Source organism: Neopsephotus bourkii, unplaced genomic scaffold, assembly GCF_033783945.1.
Source record: "Neopsephotus bourkii isolate Nb327-2 ecotype Australia unplaced genomic scaffold, CSIRO-AGI_Nbou_v1 NB_962, whole genome shotgun sequence".
NCBI classification, from domain to species: Eukaryota; Metazoa; Chordata; class Aves; order Psittaciformes; family Psittacidae; genus Neopsephotus; species Neopsephotus bourkii.
The window spans coordinates 2,845,537-2,866,340 of NW_026901456.1; the positions used below are offsets into that span (position 1 = coordinate 2,845,537).

The 20,804-nt window shown below is 42.1% G+C and overlaps 1 protein-coding gene across 1 annotated transcript in view; it reads right to left on the reverse strand.

The window, feature by feature from the left end:
* Window positions 1–20,804, reverse strand: part of TIAM1 (TIAM Rac1 associated GEF 1) — a 117,511-nt gene that overhangs the window by 37,194 nt on the left and 59,513 nt on the right. Inside the window, exons 6-11 of the mRNA XM_061359015.1 lie at window positions 20,529–20,714; window positions 17,926–18,072; window positions 15,794–15,868; window positions 14,614–14,784; window positions 8,741–8,845; window positions 4,912–4,993 (exon numbers count right to left, since the gene is read on the reverse strand). Of these exons, the coding sequence (XP_061214999.1) occupies window positions 4,912–4,993; window positions 8,741–8,845; window positions 14,614–14,784; window positions 15,794–15,868; window positions 17,926–18,072; window positions 20,529–20,714 (766 nt within the window). The remainder of the gene's footprint in view (window positions 1–4,911; window positions 4,994–8,740; window positions 8,846–14,613; window positions 14,785–15,793; window positions 15,869–17,925; window positions 18,073–20,528; window positions 20,715–20,804) is intronic.

Below are 20,804 nucleotides of genomic sequence, written 5' to 3' on the forward strand. Positions count from 1 at the left end.
TTGAACCTTTACAAAGGTAAAGTTACAAAATGAAGGTGGCTTTAACAAAAAACATGAACTGAATTTCATAGTTTATATATAAGTCATCTAGAGCTTTATTTGAGGATATCACAGCTGCGAAACATTGGAACAGACTTCAACTGTTCTTGCCACAAAAGGTCACTTCAAAAAGTTTTGCTGTTCGCAGACAAAAGCTGCACAGAGTGTGGGTTTTGACCCTAACCAACAAAAGCCAGGAAGTGAAGAGCTATGGCTGACATGACATCCTGAACTCAGACAAGGCGTAACAGCTCCTGCTAAAGCAGGATGACAACTTTTACTTTTGCAAATTACTGGACTGGACAACTTTGTAAAAATGCCACTTTCCCTTTTTCCCTTTCTTTTCATAGCTGTTCCTGGCACAACCTGTTATTTGCCAAGTCTCAGCTCAGTACACCCTTCATAGCTATGTTAGAGACCCACAGAATAGCCTTATAATGCAAGTACTGACACAGCCTTAATTCAAATGGTGCAAATGGTACTGTTACATTTGGTTTTGGTGATTTCCTTGCCATTTGTGTTTGACACGGTGTAAGATAACAGTGGTAAAGGAAATACAATGTGGTTAAATACAGTTTGTTTATGTTAAGAGTTATCTAAAACAGAACATTTGCCTTTCTGAAACTTCATTACTCCCTAAGTGGGTCTAGGCAACCATTTGCTCTCTCTTTTTCCAGCTAGGAAAACATTTACAAACATCTGGGGGGGAGATGCTTGTTTGACATGGATTCAGCCACAACCCAAGAGGTGTGGATGTGCTGGGAGCCTGTTCTGACTTTAGGACTCCCTTCAGCTTGATGCTTATAGATGAGAAGCTATTTTTTCACCCATCATTTAAAAGAAGAAAAAGGAAAAAAAAAGAATAATAAAAAAAAAAGGAGGAGGAAGAACGTGGCAGCCGAGAAGCAAGGAGCATATGGTCCTTCATGACTTACTGAGCTACTTGGAATCTCTGTGTGAGCTCCTCAGCCTGAACAAAATGGAACTTGTGAAGCTCACTCAACACACCAACTTTGGCACAGAGAAAAGCTCTCGACTAAACACAAGAGCAGTTGTAAAATGTAGTAGTGATTCGTTTGTCATCACCACAAAGCCTACCTGGAAAACCCTTAACCAGAAGCACAGTGGAACATGCCCAGCACTACAGTTTGAGTCAGCAAAAGTTGTTATTAATACCATGACCCTTTTTGCAGCTGAAACGCTGTTTTGCAGCAAATTACCATACAGTTCAAATAAGGTTGAATTGAATCTCAAGTTTTCACTGTGGCCAACTGGAGAGACCAGCACACCTTAGCAGTCCCAAGCTCCCATGCTCCTCCATGAGAAGGCCTCTGTCTCCTCCAGTCTGTCAGGGCTAAGAGCATATGTAGCTGCTTTTTAATTTATTTTTCAGTCACAAAAAGAAAACATAAATCCTGAGCAGTAATCACTGGCAGAATGGGTGTAAGGAGCAATTACACATGTCATCAGCTTTAAGAGATGAGATATGGGCAGCTGACAACAGCCTTGAAATGGTCATCTCACAAATACGCTTAACCACTCCACAGTGTATGTGACCATACCCCAAGCATGGATAAACTGTTTGATTTCTACAGTTGTGATAGCAGCTGGATCTCATAAACAATTGGAAGCAGTATGCCTATCTCACTGCAGTGCCATTGCCAGTGCTTTCACTGCCATGCAGTAAAGCAGAGCAGGGAACTCATCCAAATGAGAAATACTTCACTCAGCTGTGTGTGTATATATATGTATTTAGTTTATATAGACAAATGTATAGTGTGAATATTCATTTTCCATCTGGCTGAATTCCGCAGGTGCTCCACGCAAACACGTGTACAAGCACGGCATGAGAGGAAGGGCAGGAGTGGGTGGAAGCGACAGCGATTGCATAAGCTGGCATCACTGCCAGAAAGATTATCATCAAACTGTGCATGGACTCTGAAACACAGGTGTGAAGAGACGGATGGTGACCCAGACAAAGCCTCTGCTTCACTGCAAAGTTTTGATGACAGGAGAACAAACATTTGCACCTATGAGTGCACGTGGCCTCACTGAACCAGCACAGTACATGAACAAATCTGCCTCCATAAAATTACCTCAGCCTCCTGTGACAGACATTTGCTAACAAAAATGCCAGCAACCTTCCAGTACATACAGGAGCTGGAAATTGGTGCGTCCCGATTTCTGCCCACACAATCTTTGTAAAGAGGCTGGTACCCATGAAAAAGGCAGGACTGTATGTGTCCAGGAATCAGCAACAGCATCACAGTGACACATCGAATGCTGGCAAGGTCCAACACGCTGGCCAGACACTCCAGGAGCGCCTCTTACCATGGACATACTGATGGGAATAGAAACACTAGGAAATGTTCCCAGATGAGCTTTCCCTGAAACACTCTGCTTCATCCTGTTTAGATAACTTGCACTCATGGTGCACTCAGGCATGATGGCAAAGCTGCTCCACAGGCCTGATAATGCCTGAAGGAGCAGCTCTACCCATCCCTGACACCAGGATCTCTTAGCTGGCCCAAAACAGCTTGCCAAGCCAGCAGATTCACATCTATTGTCTATCAGGCTAGTGAGTTGAACTGACCTGTCTTAATTGTACCTTCAGTAAAATCATTTAACCTCCCTATCTTTGATACTGTCTGTTAAATGAAGATAATAGCACAAAGTCTACATTGTTGGAATTAACTAATAGCTGCTTGTAAAGTATCTTGAAAATTCAAGGTGACTTACAAGTATTATTATTGCTATAGCTGGAATACTAGCAACAGCAACAGGTAATGCCGCTAATAACTTTCTAAATCTCATCCATTTTCAAAATGAAGACTTTTCTAGTTCTGGGAATTTTGATATGTTTTTAAACAGAAGAAGTATGAGAAGGCTTGAACAAAAAAAAAATCTCAAATAATCATCAGAACAAAACATCCCTTAGTGCCCTAGACATCTGTTGCAGTACCAGGTCCTGACTTCTTGCTGAAGTGCTTGTGAGGGGCTGAGACCCAAGCACTGCCCAACTGATGAACCAATCTCAAAGGCAGCCCTGTTCACGCAAAAACTCATGCAGGTGCTTAGATGTTTGGAAACTGTGTGGTCACATTATTGATTTAGGTCTTTTCAAAACAAAACCAGTAGCAAAAACCCTTAAGGAACCCTGTTAAAAAGAACCTATGCTGAAACTTTAAAGCTCTGATCTTTGTATTGCCATAGCTTGTGAATGTGCTGTCACTTTCTCTCTGGATTGTAAAAGTACATATTGGCAATACTAATTCTGTAAAGAGACTAAAAGAACTAATAACTCGAGTGACCCTAATATACAGGATGGAAAAGGATCTCAGAAGGAACCCTAGCCTTCCTTAGCACCAAGACAGGATCAATACTTTACCTCTGCTCCTTCACACACATGTATTTCAGCACACACTTGTCACTGTATAAATCCATAGTATCATTTCTATGGTATTATAGAAATTATGCTGCCATTCAGAGTCAAAGTAAGTTTTGCCTTTTTTTTAATCAATGAGAGGAAAGCCAGCTTTTTTGGGGTGCATTTAGCATTCACTCCCTCCAGGGTCAAGGCCACTGAACAGATGTCTCACACAGATGATCTTGTTTCACAGGACATGACAGTGCATTTCATGGTCTTTCCTATGTATTACTTAAAAAAAAAAAGACAAGAGAAAGAGAAGGAAATGCCACCATACCCCTAACTCCTACAGTGTTTTCAGGCACAGCATAATTACTGAAGCTAGGGCCATCACAGTGCTAGTTAATACTTCTTTCTTAGGCCTGCAATATTCAAACCAGTCAGTACCACTGCTTTGTAGCAGAGCTCAATATTCCAATGGCCTGCAGCTGTATAATAAGCAGTTTGGGGATTCCAAATTATTCTAGTCATTAAAACAGAATATTTAGATAAACAGTAAAAAGATGCAGACTGGCTTCCTGCAGGGTAGGTTGCACAAATAACTTTAAAGTACGCTACAGAACTGTAATTGGCAGACCAAAGAGCAAACTCACCAGGCTGGAAGTCTGTAACTTGAAATACTTGAAAGCTAAGAAATATGTCCATCCACACATAAAGATTAGGGATTTTGCTGCAATTACACAGGGAGGACTTCCTCTGCTTTGTGTTTTATGCACAGGTTTGTACAGCATGTCAGGTTCTGGCTCCAGGAGTCCATGGGGCATCCTTGAGGGCCGGGTATTCACTGGGGCCCGAGTCACCTGGCCTCAGGAACATTGAGGCAAGACAGGGGCAAGACTTTGTGCACCCCTGGCAGGTGGGGAAAGGGGACAAGCAACCTCTCCTGGGACAGCTGCCCATCTGCAGACCTTGAGATGCCTCCTACCCACAGCAATGCTCCTGGCTGCACCTCTGCTATCATGCTTGGTGGAAGGAGTAAGGAGGGGGAAAGCCTTCTAGCTTGCTAGCAGTGGCAAGCCACAGAGCAGCCCTCTCCCAAACCCCACTGCAAGGCCACCATGAATGGCACAGTGCAGGCATTCATGTAGGATGTGACAGCTGGCAAAGGATGCTGTTTTCCACAAGTGCTCAGTTGCACCGCCTCTGTAGGTGGTGTTTTGAGAAACTGCAAGAACAAGAAAACAGTTGTCCTTTCTGCCACCGCAGCTCCCATCAAAGAGATGCACATCCTACAGCTCAAGTAGCAGGAAGAACAGCGTTCAGTGCACTACAAATAAAGCTGTCCTGCTTCAGGGCAGGGGAGCAAGCTTTCTGTGGCACAGGCATCAGATGTGCTTTTCTTATTGTGTTCAACAGACCTCACAGGTGTATCAGTAATAGCAAGAACCTGCCCACAGTAGAAATGACTTGCTAGAAAAATAAAAACAAATCAAGGAGAAACTCACCATAAATATCAGAGGATGCATCAGACTTCTCTATTTGAATGTGCTGTGTAATTTTCTGACAGATTTCTATTTCTTTGTACAGCTGAGTAGAAAAAAACAAAGCGAAACACAAAAATGTTACTGTGGGAGGAAACATCAAGTGTAGTAATTTTGAACAGATTTTTTTTTTAATTACAAGCAGCAGAAATGGCCTGCGATCATTATTTATCACACAGTTTTTCTCCACATGTGTGAGATGGATTAGTAGTGTCAGTAAGCTTTAATGTTAGAACAGTTAAAGAGGAAGCAGCAGTGTTTTACTACCACTGTCGTAAAAGCAAGGATACATCTATTTCATTCGGTCAATACCATTTTGATTGCACAAGAAACAGACCTCCTATTCCTGTTTTCAAATATTATGGGTAGTAATCATCTAACACTTTTAGATTATTTTGATTAATACATTGCAGGAATTCAATTTTTCAATAGTATTAAAATCTCAAGGAGGGATTTTCTTTCTTAAACACATTTCTTAATTGTTAGAACACTATCAGATGTGATATGCAGCTCTTTCTTAGCATGAAATTTCACCTTTAACACATTTATGTTTATTTGAATAGAGAAAAGCCCCAGAAGTCTTTGAAATGGTCATTAACATCCTTCCTGGGAGACCAGCACAAATTTACACCTAGGTAATAACCCAGAAGCCTACACACACAAGTGGAATTTACTCTGCCTTCCAGGAGTGAAGGACCCCTCAGCAGGGAAATCCTGCTTTTCCAGACTAAGTCAGATATTTAGAGACACTGAACTAACATTCTGGGGAGTCAGCCCTGACTTATTCCTCATAAGACAGCATTGACACGCTGGAAACCCCTGGCTCATTACAAGATTGAAGCTGGTTTTTCCATATCGCAGGCTAGCGCTGAAGTAACAAACCATCCTTTTGTCTTTGGAAAAAAATCATACCCATAGGTGAATGAAAGCCCACATGTAAATATTAATTTTGTTTACATGCTGGTACGAATGTGTAAAAAAGCAATTCACAATAATTAACATTTTGAAATAAGTGACATCCGTGTTCGGACTGAAGTATTTAAAGCATTTCTTTAAGAGAGTAACTCATCAGTAGTTTCCTTATAAAAACAGAATTTTATCTCCTGCATATATCAACACTTACATATCTGTTTAACTGCAAATACTAAGTATTACAGAACAGCTAAATACCCATTTAAAGGGTTGTATATAGTAAAATAAAATGCAAAATTAAATAAGGATGCCATGCTAGCAATATTTTTAAAATGCAGTTTTCAAATATAGGAATGTATTGTTCAGAACCTGAAAAAAAAGGTCAAATGATATTTACAGAGATCTCAGTATGATTTTGGCACGGGTTTCAAAAAAGAGAAGAAAGAAAAAAAGGAGCAAAAATACCAGTATTTTCAAAAGAAAACTTGTGTCTGATCCCTGTGGTCAACTAAACTGAGCATGCAGGACCAGAAGCAAGGAGGACAGCTGACAAGCTCTCACAGGAGCCACTTCTTACCTGCATACCCAAAGCACTCTTCTCAAGCAAAAACCTCTCTTGAATGGGAGGCAAATAACTGGAGTGCAGAGACTGCTGCTGAGCTGCTGAAACCAGAGGGCCAGTCTGACAGCCCTTTCTGTGCCCCATAGACCCTCTGTGCCCACACCAAAGGCAGGTAGCATATCTGGGATATGGTGGCTCACACCATGAAGCTGCCAGCCTCTTGGGCACCATGGGCAGGTGGGGGAAACCCCTTTCAAACCTGCCATGGGACCCTGGGCTCTGCACTGAGATGATTGATAGTGATAGCACAGCAATTATTTCAGGGGTTCTGCTATGTACTGGGGAGTGCCCAAGGACAGGATTTCTTCCTGACAGCAACAGCATTGCCCCTCCAGTCTGACACAGTCCTTCATAGTGTTTCTTACAGCAGCTCTGGGATAGTAGTAAGTAGTATTGGGGTTTTGTTGGATTTGGGGGCTTTTCCCCTCAAAATTTTCTCTTCCTTGCCCTTTTTTCCTCTACCATTTTTGGTCTTGTCCCAGCACCCTGTCCCAGGGACACCTTTTCCAGCATCCCCAGTGCCTTCAACCCAGCCTCATCCTAACTGCCAGATTTTGAGGGAGGTCTTCCATTTCCTGCTTCCATCTGAAAGTGCCATCCTACCCAAAGGGAAAAGTCTGGCATGTCAAGCTTCAGCCAAAACACTCCAATACTTAGATTACAATAAAAGTTGCTTAAAAGTGTAACTGCCTGGTACAGAACCTAATATTAAATAATATTTCCTGAACCCTTAGTAACTTTTTTAACACATATACTGAGCTTGTGAATTTTTGAAAGACTGTCAGGACACAAATATCACCATTAATATTTTGGAGAGGAATGGAATATGGATATTTAATCTCTATTTCTTACTTAAATATGTCTGATACATTCTGCAAGAAAAAGGAGTATCTTCCTAAGAAATTACTTTTCTACAGTAATGTATATCTCTAAAAGCATTTTAAAAGGTGGAAGACAGCGCTAGCAAGGTGACATCGGCATGAGACAATATTATGAACAGGAGACTACAAAAGTAGAGGCATTAGTTTTATCATATTGCACCAGAATCATTTAATTAAATACTTAAGCAAAGTCACTCGAATTTGCTCATGAAACAAGTACACACACACACACAAACATATAAATATGTGCTGTTTTAATGTTACTACATCAGATACAGCCCTGGAGCACCTATCTATATTAGAATCTCAAAGCAGGTACAGAGTCCCACTGACAGTGGAGTTTTGGTTTAATACCATTTTTTCAGGAAAAGCTGTACCTGATGACTCTCTCAATCCTACCTCCTCTCAACATAAGTCACCAAAGTCCTCCCATGCAATGAAAGCTAAAATCTGTCTCCTCTTCAGTTTTTATTTCCCCAACTACATTTCACTTCCCAGTCTCAGTGCTCCAGCAGTTAGCACTTTCTCACCTTTTTTTTTGATGACAGTGTTAATGGCAAATCCCAGAACTTCTTTACAAAATGAACAAAAGTATCCATAACCGGCAATGTTTACTTTTTATACATAAAACAGCCACCTATGAAAAGGACTTTAAAAAGCTTTACAGTGTGCGTGTGTAGAATTATAGCCTTAAAGCATGACACTAATTCTGTCTGGTTGCTGGGTTGTTTTTTTTTAATCTCTCATTTCAAAATTCCTTTGAAGTCTGTTTTTTGAGATGAATGATATACAAACATCCAACTGAAGCAATTGGGAAAGTCTCTTTTCAACATCTGACTCCAGAGCTTTTTAACCTCAACGTTTTGTCTTCCCATTGAGGAAAACAAAACCAACTGACAACAAAAAAAAAAACCACCAAACCCAACACCCAAACAAACAACAAGAAAACCCCAACTTCTTGGGCACTCGCCCCCCTCTTCAAAAATCAGGCAAAGTGATCTGAACAAGAAATGCTCAGGCCTCAATGGTATGTCTTTAAAACCATCAAGGACAATGTGAACAACAGGAAAAGGCAACCTTGAGAGAATTTAAGCTTAAATGCATGTTACAGTGACTTTCACATATTACCTGTGGCTGTTCTTCCTCTCCCTTCTCCAGGCAGACACATGCATGCACAAACGTAAGCTAGACACCAACTCTCTCCTCAAGATGAAATGTTTGGAGAGATTACTTTACTGTAGGCCAATTTGCTATGGGCTGCAAAGCACTATAACTTCAAGTTTAAAAGCATAGCTTTGTGAATTACAAATGTCAGATAACCACTAATTAATACTGTCCTACCAAGTGTCATTTCATTTTGCTCAGTAGGTAGCATTACCAGTTCATAGATATCCTCTTCTGGCTTTGGTACATAAAATTGGATCTGGTTTTCAATCAGGAATTTAAGACGCAAGTAGTGAGCAGAGTAATCCAGCTGGTGCGTCTGCAAGAAATGGAGAACAGGCTTTAGAAGAGAAAAGCAATGGCTCACATCATCTATACTTAGAGAACAGCCTGACACTCAGGAAGGAAAATACCCCACGCTGTCTTTCACAAAAGGCCCCTAACCTGAACAAAAATTTGAACCTCATCTTCTTTCCCAGGAATAAGTGTTCATTTAACCACTGTCCAGGGTGTCAAGGGCAATGCTGGTACTCTAAGCAGTCTCCTTGGTTCTGCTTATCTGGCAGTTCCACTCCCTTCCATGCTATTGCAGAAATAAGTAAACACTATTATTGCAGAAGATTTGGAACATACCTTTGTATACAAAGGGCATTTAAAATTGCAAGGAGGACAATAAATGCTCTGCTAACAGAGAAATATGTAACTGGAAAGTTTTGGGGTTTGGGTTTTTTAGCATCTTCATAATTAACTAAGTATGATGGTTGGTAAATTTCAAGCAGGGTTAATATATATATATATATATATATAAAAATAAAATCTGTATGTCCTCTAAATTCAAAACAGACTTTGTAAGGCTAAAAGAAGCCAAGAGCTGCATCCTGGATTACATCCCAGTGGAAACAGGTCACATCATTTTAATGAATTAGTTATAATTAGCTGAGGATGCGGCATTTGGTCTGGGAGATGTTAATGACCTTTTCTCAGCACGACTAATAAGCTTGATTTAAGCAGAGGTTAATGCAGTGTGTAATCAAAACACATTAGAATTATGATAAACACAAAGGATGTCATTCAGAAGTTATTTTCAAAACTTCATAAACTGTTGACTAAAGCTGGTTAAAAGCCCCAAAGTGATTCACAAATACAGGAGGTAAATTCTCCTCACTGTCAGTTCTGGAATTCTATTATTGTATGCTTTTATTATTATTATATGCCTTTTCATTTTATCTGAGCAAATTACCACAGTTTCCTAGGTGGCACTTAAAAACAGTGGCTCATCTGAAAATTCATGCAAGAATGTCATTATTGCCCATCTATTGTGTTTTTTAAAGCCTTGATTATCCAGTTCAAACCAAGAGGATGATACACCGGCAGTCAGCTGACTGATCACACAGCAGAGATGATGAGTAATGTACACTTTGTGACCTGTAGAAAAGATCACACACTGACCTAGCAAACCCTTCAGCAAATACTCAGAGAACAGCGAACAAATTTGAAAGGCTAGATTTGCCCATGAATAAAAAAGAGCTATGGATAAGAAGGAAAAAATGAGACAGATATATTGCTACACTCCATGAAGTGCTACGTTCAAATACGTCCAAGTCAAAGACCAAATTACCCTTATTTGAAATGCAGTATGTGAAATGGAATAACCTCCATAATCTGGACAAATACCTAGTTAATTAAATAAAGAATTTGAAACCCATCAAGAGACAAAATAAGAGCTGAATGATCCTTGTTCTCTCCCCTTTTTTTCCCTTTTGATAAGCATTCTGTATGCTTTGGTCATTGTTCAGTTTTCACTAGTTTCCTCTTTCACATGGGCACATGTACAAACACCCCAGAAATTGAAGGGAAGCAGAGCTGGCTTTAATGATTCAGAAACTATACAGAGGAATCCTAGATGAGTTTCTGGTCACATTAGTTTACTATCCCTAGACACAAACTGAAGAGTGCCTTGCACACCAGTTAAACAGAAACATACAGAGGAGGCATAAACCCATGGACTGCACCACAGCCCATGTCTAGAGGGAGGTCTGTGATAAGTCTCTCTGAAAGTTCATGAAATTCTTGAGCCATTTACAGCAAAGCCAGTGGGGGAAAATACATATGTGGAAAAACTATGCTAGCAGAAAAAGGAGCCAGGCAATCTGGCAGCCTCCTCCTGACATCGTGGTGTACCCTCTCATAGTCTCCTGTGCTGAAGCTATGAATGCATGAAATGCAACACCAATGGCCACACGGATCAGCCAGGTCTATGCTGACAGGGTACATGTCAGCTGAAGCCCAGAGTTGGGAGAGAGACCCCAGCCACAGTCAGGTATTTGTGTCACTTCAAACAGTGACTCCAAACACCCTCCCCTTGCAGAGCAGACCCAAAGGGATGCTTTCCAACCTGCCCCAGGCCAGCAGAGAATCACAGCCTGTTGCAGAGGGACACTAATATATCCAGTCTGGAGCCTCCAGCCACAGAGCACAGACTAGAAGCTGTCTTAGCCACACTGACAGGGCCGGGAGCCTTGCTCAGCCACCCCAGGCTCCCAATGGGGTCAGGAGATCCCACTAGCAGGGCTTGGGCACCCCATCACTGCCAGTTCAGAGGCACCCATTGCCCTGGGGCAGGGGCAGGGTGTGCTCACACCAGCCTGCAACCTGCTCTGCAGGCTGAACCTTGATAGCATCTTAAAAGAGCAGCCTTCCCGTAAGGGGTGGCTTGATCTGCCACCCCAGTGGTCAATGACAGGGCTTCTGCCTGCTTTGATATGAGCAGTGCATCAGGTGTGGAGGTGACTGCTGGCACCTCCATGTTCACACCTGTCCTTGCAGGGAGATTTGCTTACCAGAAAATCATGTTTGCTGGCCATTTTAGAGAGCAAGAGAAGATAAACACAGGATGACCAATGCTGTACTGATGCCTTGAACTATGTCAGAGCACAGCATTGTCTGAAGAGGTCACTGGATAAAGCTCACATATATTTTAAGGTACTTATTTCTTCCAGGAAACATCATCAACCAAGGCGGATGCCATTCATTCACTACACTGCAATCCCATCCAAGTCAGGCAATAAGAGTCATCATCGTTAAAGCCGTGGTGGTACAGCAGCTGAGCCACACCATTTAGTTAATTAACATTCGTATAGCTGCAGCAAGGCTTTGACTACCTCAAAATTTTACATTAGTTAAACTGTTTCAAATAGGGGTGTGATTTTCCAGTGAAGTGGAAGGAAAAGGCCCTCTTAAAGTGAACATAGCCGGTTTGCCCTAAAAGCCATACCATTAACCCACTTTTTCTGTTGCTGGTCTAGCTACATCCAGATGTGGGAAGGTGGGAGCAGAAACAAGGCAGCTTTAATGATACTAATATCCTTTCGAGACCACCCAAAATACCTTTTAGCAGTCCAAATAAGCTTCTTGGTTTATTTATTTCTCTCCTAATAACTCTGTCTATGTCTGGACTAAATTAAGCAGCTAACCCAATTTAAAGCACAACCTGACAGTTCCTGAAGAAGAATTTATAGCCTGGGGTGTGATCCGATTCAACAGGCTCTGCGTGGTGTAGCGGGTCAGCACACAACCCAAACTATTAATCCATTTTGTCTCCCTTCTAGTGAAGTGAAGGAAAAACATATTCTTTCAGCTTGGTGGGGGAGGCCTTCATTGGCACTGAAATGAGAGCATCCTGGAAACATGCTAGCCATCCCACCATATTACTCCAGCTTCACACTTGTGTGTGTGGCCCAAACCTTTTCAGTAGGAAAACACCAGCTCAAAATCAGAGCATCAGGCTTAAGTAACTTCTCAAGAGACTTAGGTCCAGAGACCAGGGGAAATCTGCTTCTTGCCCCTCGTGCAGGTCTATTTGAAAAATGTGAATTGTGAGCTGGTGTTTTGTTCACTTCTCGTGTTTTATGCAGTTCAGTCAAAAGACTAAATGCCACATAGTCTTCTATGCTTGATTTTTGGTGTTATTCTCTCTATACTGGGTCTGCCTAAGCCCATATACAGTGTGTGTGTTTCTACTCAATTTTAAGACAGAGTTATGTAAATATTAGTAACCATATGCACACATTCACAATGATCAGTGTTATCCATAGGGAACAGTTTAATGCACATACACTGATCTTCCTACCTTCCAAGTGATGTTCTGGCTTTCCTACCTTCAAAGTAATGTTATTAAATCTTAGGAGAAATCTTTAAGAAACCACTTTAAAATACGTTTTAAACTCTCCTCCCACCAATGTTGAATCATAAGTGTCACAAAACAGCCTCCAAAATCTAACTCACTGTATAACAAGTAGCAATGTTAGTATAAGAACACATTTTATATAATGACTTGAGTGCACTTAATGTTCTCCAAAAGTATAATGAAGCTCAGTTTAATAGCACATATAGATTTAACCACATGTACAAACATGAAGAGGGTTATATGAAATGTAATCTTGAAATGTTTACTGTACCAGAACTTGACTGGTTCTCAGATGGCAGATGGCAAACTGATGTGAAATGGTGTGGATCAGATATTAAAGGGGAAAAAATAAGCTGAATTCAAGAGACAGAAGAAAGAGATTGATTATTAAATGCTACAAGAAAGAAGGCATCCATCAGTGTTTTCCAGACTGAAAATTTACAGAAAGGAAAGAAACGGATAGCTCTTTAAAAAGCCACGCACCCACCTCCCCTTCTCCTTATACACCACCACCCCCAACAATGAAACACACAGCGAGAGACCAGATTCTCAGCAGGCACATACTGAAACCAGTGGAGCTACACCAATTTACTCCAGCTAAGGATCTGGCCCACTGAGTTAATCACTCTTACCCAAAGGAAAATATAAATCCTAAAATACATCATTACTAATTATGTGTCATCCAGCTTCCCTATTATGTCTCTCTCCAAAAATGTCATCTTTTCCTGAATACAATGAAGAGCTTTCGCAAGCTGCAGCACTCTTTAATGGTGCAACTTGCAGAGAGATGAGCGTGCTGTATAATTATTGGAAACAAATGCCTTTCTCTCACCTTCCCTCTGTTTTGAAGCACATGCAACATGTTCTGAAAGTCCTCAAAGTTAAGCTTTTAATAGTAATAAATGTTTTCTTTCCTTTTGCTGTTGTTGTTGTACAAAAGAGGACTCACTTTTCAGAACAGCACGTGACAGGAGTTGGGACTCGCTTGCAGTCAGCCGGTTAGCAGAAAACATACATTATGCAGCTGCCAGAACTGAAAGCTTGTATTTAATTTGTCAAACTTTCAACTTTTCTGCTGAGATATAACTCTTTTAATGACCAAATGTCTCTGATACTTCATCTTGCAAAGAAATCCAGGTGTTTTTTCTCCCACTCCCCCCAAACCTCAGATAAAAGCTTTCCTCTCTCTTCCCTCCTGCCACCTACACCTACACAAGGTGAGTCTGACTCCGCAGTGCAGACGGCAAACACAGGCATCTTCTCCTACTCCTGGAGCTGCTGTTTTCTCCATGTATTCCTACCCCACGCCAGCCAGAGGGGAGGAAGCAGCATGGGGATAGGAAGGAGGAACCGTACCTGGAAATGGGACAACTTGGCACCTGGAAAGGATGAGATCACCCTGCTTGCCTGGCAGAGGAGGGAGCAGGCATGGAAGAGCTTGGCAGAGGTGTGGGAACCAGGGTGGTCAGGCAAGGACAGGGCAACTGCACTACCATGCTCTGGGGTGGCCAATGAAAAGAAGAGGGCTAAGGGCCAGGATGCTGGGGAGCAGGAGAAAGGTCCTGCACACAGCTTGGTCTCCAGTGGAGAGAAAGTGGGTGGGTGGCAGCAAAGTCAGGGTGTAAAAACACAGCAGCCAAAGTGGAAAAGGCAAAAACTAGTCTGGCTTCCTCTCCCTAGAAGCATGCCAAGATTAGTCCAGCTGTAGCTTGCATTTGTCTTGCATGGTGCTAGCATGAAAATTTCAGTGTAACTCATGTTTTTCATCTAACATACAACTGATTTTCCAACACAGTGCAGTCTCAGCACTGGCATATGAGAAGATCACTGTGAGGTTCAACTGAAAGGGCTGAGGGTTGTAGACCCTTCACACGGCTTCAGGGCATGCTTATAGCCTTTACCTTGCAAATCATTTCCAGCACATCTCGTGTGGTGTCCCCAGGACGGATGACTGTTAGAACAGGCTGGTTGTTCGGCAGGCAAAACCAAGACGGCGTGAAATACTCATGAACCCAAATATCACAGTCGGGATTGTGCTGGTGGACGCTGCTCAGTGCCACTTCTTTTTCTCTCTAAACAGACAAAATTCGTTATGACAATACAATCTCCTTTTTCATCAATAACAAGTGTAAGGAACATTATATGCTGTATCAAAAAAGCTGTCTTATGGAGAAGACATTTTATTCATAAGCCTAGACTGAAGGCTTGTCTGGGCAGGAAAGTTTGCAGCTTTACCTGAGCAGTATAAAGTGTGCCTTCCCATGCTACCCACACAGCTACAGTGGTTTATGTGCTTTTCCTGGGATTTCACCCTATGGCTGTTGGAAACTAGGAATGCAACAAAAAATAACAGTGATAAAAAGAGATTTAAAATTAAAACTTCAATGCACTGTGTTTCTGGGTAAACCAATCCAAAGCCAACAAAACTGTTGTAGATACTACAGTTCCTGTATCTATAAATGGCAAAATAGCAAATCTTAATATTTCTTCTGAATTTACTGCCTTTTACACAGCTAAGGTGCATTCCAAGCTATAAATCTCCAGGAAGTGATGGAACTGCAGAATCTCGATTAGCTGCAAGTGGGCTCACGCAGCTAAACCCATATTCACTACATGAAAAATGTGCCCCTTAGCACTGTCTTAACGCTGTTTTATAGCTTTGGGGAAAGTGAAAACAGTTGTAATTGTAGCTGCAAAAGCAGAAGCGCATGAGAAGAAAACAGAAAGCTTCACTTCATAGTTGTGCCAACCCTTGATTATGAAAACCCCATATGGCCACCACAAGGAGCTGTTTTCCAGAACCAGTGAGTCCAGGTCCTCCAGCATTTCCCTGGTGTGCAGAGCTAACACCCCTCTGGGTCTGGCACCTCCAGCTGCGATGCCACACAGTGAGCCCTTTTGAGCATGGGCCACCAGCTCAAACCTTCCCAGAGTGGCTACAAGCACTACAGCAGGTAGGGCTTGTAGGGTCCTCTCCTCTCCCAGAGGCTCTGCATGCCTTCTTGCATCCCAGAGTCAATGCTGCATTTAGGCTGGCTGCAAATGGGGGTGAGGGAGACAGCTGGAGAGCTGGTGTTTTACCTTGCCGTCCGGGACTGTATCGTCAAAGATGCCTTCAAGGGATTTCTTTACTGAATCAACTCCTTCACCAAACACCTGAGGAACAACAGAAAGACTGCTTTAAAACATGAAACTTGAACATCTGCACCATCTGCAGCACACGCTAAGGGAAGAACACGGTATCTAACATCTAGCATGAAAATCAAAACATAGAAAAGAAGAATACCAGCTTGTTAAAAGGGAAAGGGGAGTGAAGGATAAGCTGGTGATGGGGCACCATGCTGAAAGACTGGAGGCCAGTTCTCTTAGTGGTCTGTCACTGACTTACGTGGTGGAGCAGGACAAACTTTATCTCCATTTGTACTCAGTTTCTCCACTTATAATGTGGGGGAAATGAGCACTTCTCCACCTCTGCTAAGGCTGAGAAATCAGAAAAAGGGCTCCACTTCTGGCTGGTTTTGTAATAAATCAGCTTCTAAAATGTCCTCAGCAAACATTCAAGTACCGCAAGTCAGCATAACCCTTCTCTAATAAAAATAAGAGTTGGTAACCCAGCACAAGCCAGAGCCAAAATCAATAGGACTCCATACAGGAGGAACGACAGGATGGGAATATTCACAGGATCCACCCCAGCTCAGCACAGGACTGCAGAGGACAGGCCAAGAGGCTTGTTACTGCAACAGAGATTATAATTAAAACTGAAGAAGTTTTATAGCTCCACATCAGGACAGCTTTATTACCAAGTTGCTGCGTTTGGCTGTTAACTATTCTGTACCTAACATGAAGCAGGAACTTTGCAGGATGGGAGAAGGACGCTGCTGTTCAGGGATTTACAGTTTACTGACTCAAATTGGCAACACTTTTCACACTACTACACACGAGCAGGGAAAATAGGTTCAGGCACTACAGTTTGCTACTTTGTCAAAACTTTACTTTTTCTTTGACTCTCTCCAGTATGACTTTTTCTTAACCTGGAACAAGATCCCTTTTGATGCCAGTGCTTATTGAGTGAGGATGACAAGGGTGGGGGAAGAGGAAGGAAGTGTGAAGAATGCATTTATCCCCACTGAAAGAAAAAAAGAATGAATTCAGGGAAAAAGAAAACAGGTCTGAAGACACAGTGTGGGCAGGATCTTAGGTCAGGACAAGGGATTGAGCTTGATTTGGGGAAAGAAAGTACAAAGCAACAGGGATACCATGGAACCAGCGCAAAGAATTAGGAATGTGCTCACAGAGGCATCTGTTGCTTCCCTGCAAAACCCTGAGCTTTTGATCAGCCACTAAATATTAGGTGAACTTTTACTGTCTCACTGAAAACAAGCTGAACAATTTTGCAGCATTCATCCTCTGATAAACAAAACAAACACCCACTGCTCCTCTAACAGAAGGAAGAAAAACATCACAGGGCACAGAACAACATGTGTCCCAGTCTTTCTCCCCTCAAAAAGTGAAAGAAGAGAAAGAAAATAAATGCCTACATTTCCTGCAATTAGATGAGGTATGGCTCTCAAAAGCTGAAAGCTATAATTAGGGATGTTTGGAGAGAATAACAGGGAAGCACCTTCCCACCACACTGAAACACATTTTCTAGAGAAGTATCTGGGCAAGACTGGGTGGAAACATTTCAGCTTTTGCTCTTTAAAAAATCTGAAGCAAAACAGGGACTGTCCTGACTAAATGCAAAGCTTTTTTTCACTTTAGGAAGTTTTCCCAAACTCTGCTACGTGTATGTTTGTATTCTACAAACTCATCATTTTAATTTAAAGAAACAAAAACATATGCACTTTTTTTTTTGCTTCCAAAGTTGTATCTGTTTTACACTACTGCTTTGTTGTTTCTGGGTTTAGGGAAAGTACCTGAGAAAACGAAGAGGCAGCAGAAATGCAGCAACAGTAGAAATGCAACCAATTCAACCAAAGAAGGTGTGAACACCAAACCTTTGATGGGAGGCACTGTATACCTATCTGTAACTACAGTCACTGATTTTTGAAGAGGATGTGAAATGAGATGACTATACACCATGAAAGATTAAACAAGCAAGGTTAAGGCTCGATATGTAAGTGCTTGATGCAAGTGACTCTGCGTAAGCTTCATTCTGCATGATATAGAATAAGCCTTGAACAATCCAGTATCACAGACTTCTGCACACTTACCTGATTAATGCTTGGCCTCCCTTGCTTTTTTTTCGAGGTGGTATCCAGCCCCCAAAGAGAAGAAAACCTGCTTCTTCTTTTACTGGCAGACCTGGACATGGCCTGTGTCCTTCTCCTCACTCCGGACTCCCCTGTGCGAGCCGCCACCTGTCAATGCCACATGGTTTTAGAATCAAAGGTTGCAGCATCCCACTGCACCATGGCTTACATAACGTAACAAACAGTGGAATCTGGCTTGGAAAAAGAAAAAGGCAAGTACTATGGCAGCAATGTGTACCCACAACAGGGACAGTGGTGATGCTGCCAGGCTACTTCCTCCTCACTGCAATTTAGCTCACTTCCTCCAACTTCAAACACCAAAAATTAGAACACACAGTACCACCCCTCCACCCCCCATTTTCTGGCATTTAATCTGAGATATTTTGAAGCATCACAAATCAAAGCCTCAGCACCAGTAAGGAGTTTGGGGTTTGGTTTTTGTTTTATTTTTCTTTTTTCTTTTTCTTTCCTAACATATTTTCAAAGCTGGCCACATGAAACTTGAGACTTCCACATTTATCTGTTGCTTCTGAAAACCTTGGTCTTTCTTTTTTCTCTTTCCTGGGGAAGCACTCTGAGCATCCAGGAACTGACTCATAACTGCTACAAGGCAAGATAAAGGCTTGCAAATAGGTCAAGGTATTTAAAACCTGTACTTCCTTAAAGATAGTAACATTTGAAGGGGTGAGCAAAGCGCAGGAAGGAAAAAAGTGAGCTGAAATGACCCGTTTGATTAGAGCAATGTTAACTGCTTGGGTACTTGAAAAATGGCCTGTGGCAACCCCTCTGGAGGGAAAAGATATTTGCCTTTACTAAGACCAAGTATTTGGGGAGTGTTTTCCAAGTGAGGAAGCTCTTGTAAAAATTAGTGCAACATTAGTCAGAGGTGAAGTGTTTAGGCCAAAGTTTAAGCAGATTTCTCATGTGGAGGTGGCCTCAGAAGAGCGAGCTCCTCTCTTGCGACAAAGGGAGAGGCAGGAGATGGCAGGTATGAATGGGAGCGCAAGGCAAAGCTAGACAGAGAGACAGACCGACCCACCCTGCCACTTGGCCATATGCTTCCTGGAACACCTTTGTACTGGATTCCCACAGCCGAAACTGGCAAAATGTGACTGTCGTTTGGCAACCCCAGTGGGAACACCCAAATCTCTGAGTGACGCCCTAAGCTACAGAGCTGAGAAACTGGTTGTTTGGGTGCAGCAGACACAAAAGCCCATATAAAGACAAGACAAACAGAAGGCTGGCTTGTGTACCCAGAGAAATGGTGCTGTGTGAGTAATGGTGATTCTCCTTAGGAGCCATGGAGAAATCAAGCAAAAGGAGAACTTAAACACTACTGCAGGTGTCTCAGTTTCCACAGCCTGGACTTGTGAGATGTTTCTTAGATGAACCTGGGACGTTTAGCAGAGGCAGCTGAGAGACTTTGCACATCTGCTGACTAATGTACTGGCAAACACCTTTGTGAGAGCTAGGGGTGCCACGCTTCACCATGCAGCACCCAGCTCAAGTTTGAGACTCACTGCACCATCTCCACGTGATTGAGGGCAAAGGAGGACGCGAGAGTTTGCTTAAAAAAGAAGAAAGCACGTGTCTTTTCAAACACAACATATTCAAAACATATTTTTTTTCACTTGGCTCTCAAGAGACACCAGCATGAAGAGGCAGACTGTTTTTCAAACTCAGTGCTTTTCTAGATGCAAAAAAATAAGCATAAATGCAAATTAGAGCCCGCCACTTAAAAAAATACATAAATCCACCAGCAATTATCAGGATGATGAAGTTAATCTTTTCATATATGAAAGAATAAAAACGCCCCTGTCTGATTACAGCTCTTGATTCAATTGAAGGGTACAGCTGACATCCACAAGACAAGAAGTGAAGCTCAGCTATTTCTGTGAAGTTCCAGGAGTCCAAGCTGAAACTGCAGGAACTTGATTTAAATTTATTAAAAACACCACCACTTTGCCATAATTTCCCTGTATTTTTAAGAGCTGGGTAGTTATTTTAATTTAAACAACCATTTGAAGCATTATTTGCCATGCCACAAGTAGCAGAGAAGAATGGTTCCCCTCCCTTGTGGAGTATCAGGTGTTGATCACTGTAGACCGGATATTAGACTAATTGGTAAGTAGTTTTATCCATATGGTAGAAAACAAGCCATGCTCAAAAAGGTCTAAGCCAACATGTGCTGAGGGGCTCGGAAGGACTCACATTGACTTGACAGGACTTTTGGATCAAGCCCATGTACACGAACATTAGAGATGAACCTGCTCTTGTAACAGGAAGACCTGTTTATAGACAGCATGTTTAGAGTGCAGATTTAGAAATTCAAAATCACATGTTTAGGAGAAACATGGTTCTTTCATTTCTGTAAGGCCATGGATCTGCTTTTTAATCTATACCCAGGACACACACCCCTTTCAGGAAGTACAATATTTTGCACACTAAGGTAAGGGCTCACCCTCCAGGCACAGACTGCTGTTTGTCGACGTGATCTCTGAATTGGACACGTGAAGGGATTTGCAGGTTGGCAAATCCAACCCCTGGCCTCTGTTCAAACTTACCAGCGCATGAAAAGATGAGACTGAAAAGATTCCAAGACGGCCCATTGCAACTTTCGTTGGACGGCTGGCAAAAGCAAGCAACCTTTTAGGGTTTGGGAGCTCCCCTCCTTGGAGACTAGCCAAGTAACAGCGGTACCGAAATAGGTCCATCTGGAACTGTTCAAGGTTTTGTTCCCAAACGAAGATCTGTGCACAGTGAAGATAGAGGAGCAAGATGCATGGGAAGAGAAGGGGAAAGGAAGAAAAATAAGGTGGTAAATACCTTGACAAAATTCT